Source organism: Papilio xuthus, unplaced genomic scaffold, assembly GCF_000836235.2.
Source record: "Papilio xuthus unplaced genomic scaffold, Pxut_1.1 DF825017.1, whole genome shotgun sequence".
Lineage (NCBI taxonomy): Eukaryota > Metazoa > Arthropoda > Insecta > Lepidoptera > Papilionidae > Papilio > Papilio xuthus.
In genome coordinates this window covers 4,881,826-4,892,057 of record NW_013533632.1, presented here as the reverse complement: position 1 = coordinate 4,892,057, position 10,232 = coordinate 4,881,826, and the positions used below count along the sequence as shown (strand labels likewise).

At 31.1% G+C, this 10,232-nt stretch overlaps 2 protein-coding genes across 2 annotated transcripts in view; one reads left to right on the top strand and one right to left on the bottom strand.

Moving 5' to 3' along the window:
- LanB2 (laminin subunit gamma-1) overlaps positions 1-10,232 on the top strand; it is a 29,344-nt gene that overhangs the window by 151 nt on the left and 18,961 nt on the right. The window lies entirely within an intron of this gene.
- Tmc (Transmembrane channel-like) lies at positions 455-6,681 on the bottom strand. Its single transcript, XM_013323571.1, has 14 exons — positions 6,525-6,681; positions 6,047-6,218; positions 5,699-5,837; positions 5,475-5,579; positions 5,025-5,213; positions 4,631-4,863; positions 4,223-4,414; positions 3,846-4,094; positions 3,590-3,762; positions 2,403-2,482; positions 1,726-2,322; positions 1,428-1,641; positions 730-1,329; positions 455-468 (listed from the first exon to the last, which is right to left on the bottom strand). Exons 1-14 carry the CDS (start codon positions 6,607-6,609, stop codon positions 455-457), a joined length of 3,042 nt encoding a protein of 1,013 aa, XP_013179025.1. The 5' UTR covers positions 6,610-6,681.

Genomic DNA, 10,232 nt, shown 5'->3' with positions numbered 1-10,232 from the left:
GCAGCGATTTCATAACTTACGTTTTATGTGAAAGTTTAAAATTAAACAAAAAGTGAAAAAATGTTTGTCCTTTTTTTCTTCTCTTAAGATATCCAAATTTAGGAAATTTTATCATTAGAATTTTTTATACTTACACAAGACGCCAAATATGGCATGCAATATGCAAATAGACCTGTCTTAACATCATTTGAATATATTATTTAAAAATATTCGTACACAGTTTGATAACAAAAAAAAATTGAAAATTGTGTTTACTGATTCTTGACGATACTGATGGGTTGATATGAAATTAATTTATAAATAGTAAAATTGCTTTACGAAAAAATCTTTTATTAAAGCAATAGTATTATACTTATTTTAATCAAGTGTATTTTGCGTGCGCTCATAACTGAATACTATAAAATTTTTAATCCTAGAGATGTGGAAACTATAATAACAGTTTTACTAACAGAAACTATAATATCAAGTCTTAAAATAACAAAAAATATTAGATATTAAAAAATGGCTACATGCGTTCCTAGGCTTTATACATTTAGAAATGAAAAGCAAGATTCTACAATCGTTTTTAAAGCATTACTTAATACGACCTACTCGTATTAGTGTTATTTAGTAATTAAAGTGAGTATTGATATTTATATCCGTCTTCTGTTTTCTTTTCCTTTGGCGTTTTATTATCATTTATACTATCAACACTGCTTTGTCTTCGAAGGGATTTTAAATCTGAATTACTCCTATTTGTCTTAGATATTTCTTGTTTTGGATTTGAATCTGTATTATTTCTATCCTTTTTGTGCTCTCCTACAACTTTGGGATAATGTAATTGTTCATCATCACTTTCTGTTGTACTAATAGTTATTACCGGTATAACAGAACTTATAGAATCTGATTGTCTTGAATATGTACTCGACTCCGAAGTTTGTTTTGTATCGAAAGATTTTTTTCTACTCTCATTTCTACTGTTAGATTCTTTAATTATGGTTTTGGATGGAAGCGATGTTAAATCTTCTTCTATAATTTTGTCTTCTTTCAATTTTTCCAAAATAGCTTTCTTCTCTGTACGTTCACATAGTTTATCAATTTTAACTTTCAGACAACCTTGTTCACTTTTATATTTCGCAATATCGCTGTCGTTTGATTTGAATTCGACGTTGGACTTTTTCTTATGGTCTGATATTTTTGGAACTGTTGTTTCTTTGATTTTTAATATTTCTTTGGGCAATGTTTCGTAGAGATCACTATCGCCATCGACGGTATATGAAGATGGCAACGTAATTTCCACATCAGGCTTTTTATCTAGTGCTAGCCCAACAATTTTTGCGAATATACCACCTGGTAAAAAAAATTAAATAAGTATATAAGTTACATAATAGTATTTTAAGTGCTGGATAATAGTTAAATATATATCGACTTAACATATTCATTAATACCTTTACGTTTTATATTCTTGGAATCCTCTTTACTTTCATCTGCTGTTTTTCTATCGTCTGAGTCAATAGATTTAGAAAGCGGGAGAGCTGGTAATGCTTTTTTCCAACGTGAAAAGGGTGTGTTTTCAACAGCAGATGATCCTGTACGTCTCCTTGTGTCTGCTAGTTGAAACATTTTTCTTCTTTCTTCTGTTCTTTCACGGCGTAATTGAATCTAGAAGGTTAATTGTTTTAGTTTCAGTATGAAACTAATAACACGAAAACAGAATTAAAAATAGATTTTGTTAGTTAACCTTACCTTTAAATCATTATTAGCCTCTCGTAACGAGTTAGTAAGCGATGTAAGATAATATATAATGAGTATTAGAAGAACAAGTAATGGAATGACTATTGCGGGTGAAGCAATATATTCAAGTGCAAAATTTAAGCTTTTTGGTAGTAGTTTGTAAATATTGTTAGTTAAAATGTGATATATTTTTTCATATTCTGAGAATGGCCCACAATGCCAAGAAGGTTTTACCCACACGATCGTGTAACCAACGGGTAACACACACAGGAAAAGCATTGTTAGTAATAAGGCCAAATAAAAGTTATTACTTTTAGATACCCTAAAGACAACTGCATGTGGAACATTGCAAGTCATAACGGTCCAGGATCTTAAATACATTAAAGTCATTAGTTTAAAAACATTTAAAATAACAAGACCGGGAGAAAAAAACATTCCCATCCAAACCATTCCCTGATTATTAATTAAATGCAGTATGTTTTCGGCTATTTTAAAATCACCATATTCAGGAAATTTCTTTTCTAAATCCCAGCACCAACATTGGTTCATATACCGGACAAACAAAGCTCGAAAGAAATCTAAAAATAATGTTCCGAGTAAACCAACCACCTGAAAACAATTAGGGAAATTGTGTTAAAATGTATTTAAATTAGCTTCTCACTTTGCACAAGTAATATAAATTATATTACCAAATCCATAACAGTTAGTTTTACTAACTCCTGTCCAAACATTGTTTCCCAGCACAGTTTTAGTAACTTCTTTTTAGTTTCTTTTGTTAAGTTATATACCTTTCTATTGTTTTCGTAATACACTTTATCAATAACAGTTAAATTGAATTGGTTGTTTGTTCCATTTCTTAAAGTTTGTTTATACTCGCATTGGTTAACGTAACATTTAATATCAGATATAGAACAATTGGACACAAAAAACACTTTAGTTATATTTTGGCCATTACAATTAAACGAACAATTGAATGAAAGGTTCCTGCAGGTATTTAAGTAACTAATCATTGTCGATGTTGGAAAGTCCGGAATCGTCTCATTATCATTTTCGTTCCAGTTACTTTCTTCAGGAATAGTAGTGTCAACAATAATGTTATTTGTGTAGTTATCTGAATTTTGATTATTATCACCAATATAAATTGGATAATTTGTTTTCCCAGTAATTTCTGTTTCTTCGGTGAAACTAAAATTTGTGTCATCATATACAATGGTTGTGACTGAAGGAATTATTGAAGGAGAAATATTGCTTTCAGTATTTTCTATTGAATTTTCAGTTGCTAGTTCTGCTTCTCTTTGTAAATCACTCTCACTTACTTGTTTTTCTGTACTCCAATCAAAATAAGTACTATTTGAATCTGTTACCGTCGTTGTCTCCTCTTTTTCTATATAATCAGTAGTTGAAGAAATAAGAACATTGGTAGTTAAATATGGATCTAAATCGTCTTTGTATTCGTTCGTAATTACTCGATCACTACTCGATAATGAACTAGAATCAGTACTTGTATTAAAAGACGTAGTTTCATAATTTTCGAAATCTTCAGTTGTACTTTCATAAAATTGTACAGAATCGTTCGTTAATATACTTATATTTCTTAATCTGTCAAGTTCTTCCATGAGAAGTAATATACTGGTATCTATAGTTCCTTTGTCGTTCATAATGTTATTTTCATCGGCGTCATATATCTTTAAATTTTGTGGTTCTATTGACTTTGTTTCTTTTAAGAACTTTTGGGTGGTTAAGCTTAAAATGTTTGTTGTAGGTTGTGTTACTTCAGTTGAAGTAAATTCAACTGTAGTACTTTCTTCCGAATCGTAATCTGATGAGGATAGTAAATGACATGGCAAACATGGTATAATAATTTCATGACACGTACTTGAGATGATATTTATGGATGCTCTATTTATATCAATAGCGTTTTCTGCCATGACCGACGTATTCATATTAAAACTTGGTTGTAACGAATCTAATTCAGCGCTCATTCCTTGAATTTTGCTAAACAGAGCAAAAATTAGGGAGTAAAGATTGAGCAAATTTAATAACATAATTCTGAAAAAGAAGTTTTAATAATTAGTGTCCATTCAGTAGAAGCTACAGTAAAATTGTATGAATTATTTCGTTAAGAAGATTACCTTGCCAATTGTAATCTTAATTGTTTTCGAGGATGATTGTGTTCTAATAAACCCAGTAAATCAAAGAACACTGGAAAGGTAAGTGAGATTGCAGTTACTACAAGAGTTGTCTCGTTTTCTCTCAACCAACTTCGAGGTTTAGAATTATCATCTGATCGTGTAACGACTGTTACAACAACGTATGCTGATAGACCAAGAAGTATGATAACGCAAATAATGACGAGCGCTCGTAACGATATAATACGCCAGCTGCAAAAAACACAAAAGAACATAATTTATTTATATCGTCGACAACAGATTACACAGTTTTAAATAAAACAAAATCACAATTAAAATACAATTACACATGAGTTGAATTAGTAACTCAAGCTACTCACTTTCTTGGATCTTTCTTTTTCTCAGCTTCCTCCAGCAATGCCTCTTTAAATCCAAGAATAACAGATGCAATTCTATTATGAGCTGTTTCTGCGTTGCCTATCATAAAATCCCATCCGGTGAATAGCTTCCATGAGAATATGCATTCATCTTCTTTTTCTGATAGTTTTGACATTCTTGAGTTTTCCGCCATTCTGGAAATAAATACAAGGTTTAAAGTAGGTTTTTAATTTATTGTCAAGGTTACGGTAAGGATTTTAACTGATTGAAATATCCTTAAAGTATGTAAAAGCTGGTTTCGCATGAGCACTATAACAAACTACATAAAAAATATTTTATGTAACAGAATGCAACGATCGTAGGAACCGCCGTTGTGCACAACGTATCCATAAAAGATATATTTAACTCACTTCCTCAATATAGCGACGAAGCTATAAATGTATACAACCAAACCAGTCAGAAAATAAGCGAGAGGCATCCGATACTCTGGCCTTTCTACATTACTGTAATAGCCGTAGAAAATAGGGGAATATTTCAGGACCCCATCAAACTCCCACATTGTGAGTAGGTTTGTCGAATTGCGACGTTCTTCTTCCATAATAATTTTCCTTTCACCATCTTGAGAAGGATTTGCTGTTAGATACTGTAAATTAAAAAAAATATTAGAACTTCAAACTTTCGCTCAAGTACTACTATACAAAAGATAATAAAATAATGTCTCAAGATTAAGAGATGTATATTACTTTATATTATCAAGAAAAGAAGTTACTCCTTAATTTTAAAATGTATTAGAAATTTCTGTACCTCCGGTGTGATCACGAACACAAGTAAAATAAAGGCAATGACGAGGTTCACCCAAAAGAGCCATCGTAAGAAAGTGAAATAGGATGCCACAACCGATCCGAAATGTGATTCGATTTCCTTGATGCGTAGTTCCCAAGGTATGAGCAAGTTGGACGTATTGGCCGCCTCCCGTTTTAGTTGCTGCCATTTCTATGCATATAAAATTACATCAGTATAAAGGACGCTTTGTAATTCATTTCTTAAAATCAATCCTCTCAGTTTATTATACGCTTTTACTATTGTTACTTTTTGTTTGTAGCTCTCATTGTTAGGAAGACTATAGATTATTTTTTTTAGTTGAGTGCATAATTCTCATTTGAATTATATTACTTGTAATTTAATAGATCAGTCAAAAATTGGGAGACAGATTCTATATACGCTTTAAAGCTAATAGAAGTAAAAAAAAATCACCGTTGCTATCAATATGTTGAAACGAGCGTAGATATCACGCGTGCTCTTTGATTGGGCAAGTCTCTCCTGTAATTGACCCTCATGACGTTTTATATATCCTTTTGCCTGCGAACCAAGGGTAAATTTACTAAAAAATAATTTCTTTCCAGGGGTTTTCTTTTTAAATTGTAATATGTTCTAGAAAGGTTTCTACTACACCGGTATTAAAAATTAAAGCCAGTTACCTGATGAACAATCTTCAGTTTGCGTCGCATTCCCAAAGGTTGTTGCTTCACAGAGCCGAGCACTTCTTTGTGAAGATGAATGTTCTCGAAAATCTGCTCTTGAGTCACCAGTGGGACTTCATCAATTGAAATCGCTGTACTGATGACAAAAATAATGTACCTTAGTTAGGAAAGAAGCCTCACAAATACATACAATCAAACATAGCGACGTTCACCGTGTTTCAGGTTGAGATAAACGATTATTCATCCACTTTATCGTATTGTGCTTCATTTTTCAACTTCTATAGTCTACCAAAAACAAACATTTCTGCAGTGAATAAATATTTAGTTGCTCAGTTTTGTACTCACTCGCCGGAACTAGTGGTAAAAATCGAGGAACGTCGTCGAGATCGAGTTTCATCTGGTAAAAAGGGAGATGATGGTCTCCTGCTGCGACCCTTGCGGGACCGACGCACGCTCGCACGTCGCTGACGTAATACCGCGCTTAGACTTGCCGAGTAGTCCTCGTCTTCTGATACTTCTATTAGTAAAGAAATTGTTTCAAATGACCGAAAAAAATAAACGAGACTGATGTAATATTATCGCACCAAATGAAGGAAATCCTTGATTTGCATCCTCTGAGAAATACCTCTTATAATCCATATTGTTGGGTACCATATTTCAGCGATTATACGAAAATTTCGCACGATAAAAAGTTTTATTACTACCGCAATGCACATATAATTAGCAGGCATGCAGATGTAATTAACAATATAAATCACACTTTATTAAAAATATTTAATTATTATCAATTTTTTTTATTATTTTATTTGAATTTAATACTCACCCCCGGCCGTCGGTGAAAACTTGACTTCATTGCTAATCGGTGTCTCGGATGGTAGATGGAATAAGTTGACGCCAGAAGAAGTCATACTGCTGGGGTCGGCCCAGGTCACCGAGAGACGGTCAACTGATGGTTGCGGTGACGACGGTGGACGATCACATGAACCCTGACATATACATCCGTCTTTTTAACATTTTAGAGTAAAGATAAAACAACATGCGGACATAAAACAGAAGCTCTAATGAAAAGTTATAGCTATTATTTTATTCAATATAGAGATAAAATTTTAAATGTACTTAAAACTCTTTTATTTAAGCAACTGGGATTATGTTTTGTTCGTTTTTATAAGGTTATTTTCGTGTAAAAATAATAGGAGAATGTAGCAATGCCGCGGACATGGCAGGAACTTTATTAATGGTTGGTTTAGATTTTACTTTCATTACTTCAAACATATTACAACAATTATACTATGATTTAATGGTTTTATGTCCCACGTTAGTTAATCTTGTTTTTAATACATGGAACATTTAGATAGCTACTACGGATTTTTTTTAAAAATGACAATTATGTAAAAATAAAATAAAAATTCTTTTTAAATTACTTTTTTAAATCATTCTATTAAATATATTGTAGACCTAAGCTCAACACATTTTTTTTAATTTGTGGCATTTGGTGTTAATACATTTTTCCCTGTTAAAAAAAAATATTACTCAAAATCTTTATTGACCTAATTAGAAATTAACTTTATTTTAAGCGATTTAGTCTAGAATTGTTATTGTAGATGTTTTCGTATTTTTTTTTAATTTCACTGACCGCTTGGTTTTTCAGACACAGAAAGTTGTGCACTTATCGAAGTGGAGGCAGCAGACGTACTGTCGTTTCCGATAGCGAACTGAACCTGGGCGAGACTTCGCCTACCTACTAATAAATCACACTGTTAACGATTATACAAAGGTACTTCGATTGATAGATAACAAACCAAATTAAAGTTTCGTGTAATTTTTTCCAACAATCACGAAAAAGTCGTAATTGTTTTTCGAATTTTAAAATCAAGTTAAAATATTTTATTTAATTACTAGATGAATCGACTCTATTCACGAGAAATTAAAAAAAAACTTATTAAGTAACCTATATGTTCTTTCCGACTATGTTCTACATCTATACCAAATGTCTGCGAGATCCGTTGAGCCATTTTGGAGATAACTTCTTACATCCATCCATCCATCTAAACTGTCATGTTTATAATATTAGTAAGATTTTTTGAGAATAACCTTTTATTTCTGAGGCCAAAATTTCTGTATAAAATATATCTTCATTTATGTCTTTACCTTTGACAAATATGTTTTAAATGGGTATTTTTTTCAGAATCCCACGGTTAGTACTGTGGACATAAATAACTAACAAAATTCTGTTACAAAACTATTCGAATTTAAAAGGTCTTAATAATCTCTGAAGCCTATGACACGTGGATTTATTTATTTTTTTCTGCTGGTGCCTCTTCAGTCTTGAAGGTTGGCCAACTTGGATTATTTGTTATTTGTTGGATTTATTTATACCAATAGATAAATATTTTATAGTATAACATAATATTATTATATTATAATTTACGTGATATTATAATATCTATGAACTAGTTTATATCTAGTAGTGATTATGAAATCAGTTGGTTTAGAAAAAAAAGAACGATAACCCTTTTGAACTTTAAAGTTAAGTATAAATTTTGACATCATACATTATAACGAAGCAAAATAATATTTTATAAAATAATATGTTCTTTTAAATTTGCATATGATTATTTATTTATTTGGTTCATCAACAAAAGTACATATGTTATATACATTTTAGGCACTATTGCAAAAGGTTTCAGGCAACATGTAATTTCACTTACAGATAAACACCACATATATAATATAAAGTATAGGTGCATAGACAACAAAATAATAGAACAAAAGAGAATCTAAATTAAAAACAATATTAAACCAAAAAAACAACAAACTAATTGAAACCACAATTAAAAGCTAAACAAGAAACAATTGTACATTATTATAAAAATGGGCTGAATATAAAATATGTTTTCTAATTTTGTGGTTGTTAATTAATGATGGTCGATATGCATAATGAATCAAAAGATCTTGAGAAGCCCACACCTCGGTTTCTGCCGTGACCAAGAGCAGTCAGTCTTCCATTGGAGTCAATGAGTGAACGCCAATCGTTGACTCTGATTAACTATGCTGTTGAGGGCTGCCATAACTAACCTTTGATAGGTTCAAGTAACACGGATAAAAAATATTATTGTTTACTCTGTTAATACAAGTATTTAAATTCAATATTTGTCTTTTCAACGTTCGGTGTCATAAAAATCTAATTTCTATATTTCTGTGGCAATTTTATACATAACTGTAGCCCGAAACGCCGTCCGTCCGGAATTTAAAAAAAAAAGTTATTAGTAGCCAATGTGTTCTTCCAGGCTTTATCAACATGCCAAATATCAATTTAATCAATGCAGCCGTACTCCAGATACTTTCTAACAAACATCCATCCATACATCCGAAGATTCGATAAAGAGTTGTCGAAGTTTATAGTCCAAGGATACACTTCTAATTAAATTTAGGCACTATCATTCATCTGATTTTCAAAATAACGCGAAATCATAAGCGTATAATATAAATCATATATTTTGTATTCAATTGAATATAATAATAAACTTATAAAAATTCAGATCTAGGCTTTGAAATATTCAGAGATGGACGCCTATTTTTCTTGTCTAAAACATTCGTGCGTGCTCACTAATCTAAAAATATATTAAAGACAATTTGTTCTTAGTCAGATAATATCAAACAAAATAACCGCGATTTGTTATAACGCAAAGGACAATTAGTCAATGTTACGTAATTTGCACTAGTTTTAGTTAAAGTAATAGAAAAAAAAAACTAGGTGTGAAATAATTAACAAGGGTAATTTGAGAGGCAGCCCTGCTCGTTCATTCCATTAACAAGCACACCCTCCCAGCCCCAAACCCCATTTGCGTTTATATCAGCCACCATAATTAAGAAGTGATTTTTTTGTGAATGTCGGTCAAAATCGAATTCTAAATGTTCATTAAGATTGACATATTAGGTAGCATTATTTACCAAATTACCATAACATAATCATAAATTTCCATAATCGGAAGACTTATACAGAATTTAGTATAAGACTTGTAACAAAGTATTTGTGTTTTACCAATGGGTTTTATCAGAGGATATTCATCGTATGCATATTATTGAAAATTAAACAGTATAATTTAATTATTAGAAGTCTACTGTTTTTTAAGACTACTTAATACACAATTTACAAAAAAATAAATAAAGGTAAAAGTTCTTAAGATAAATATTAATAAGAAATGTTAAATCATTTATTTAGCACTTATCAGTGTAACTAAAGCTTTATTCGCTATCAATATTTCTTTCTAGGCAATATTTATACTAAGATAAATTAAATATTCCTTTAACACGATGACATGATAATACTGTATATCATTTAATTTAAGGCGATAACCAAAAAAAGAGAAAATATTTTTTGGCCCACAGTTTAACTTTTTTCTAAGAATCGAAAGTCATGCGTTGTTCTTTCGTACGATTATAGTTAAGGTTTTCCACGAAAATTAAAAATGAACGAGCATTTAAAACCATATAACGTTAGTGATTTAACACGTATGTAAATTGTGCTTAG

Bases quoted from the DNA above. Each gene is read 5' to 3' on its own strand.
- Tmc (XM_013323571.1), bottom strand. From the start codon at position 6,609: ATGACTTCTTCTGGCGTCAACTTATTCCATCTACCATCCGAGACACCG. The intron at 4,864-5,024 runs GTACAGAAATTT...TTTAATTTACAG, and splicing joins TGTTCGTGATCACACCGGAG to TATCTAACAGCAAATCCTTC. The intron at 1,330-1,427 runs GTATTAATGAAT...TTTTTTTACCAG, and splicing joins CAAGAATATAAAACGTAAAG to GTGGTATATTCGCAAAAATT.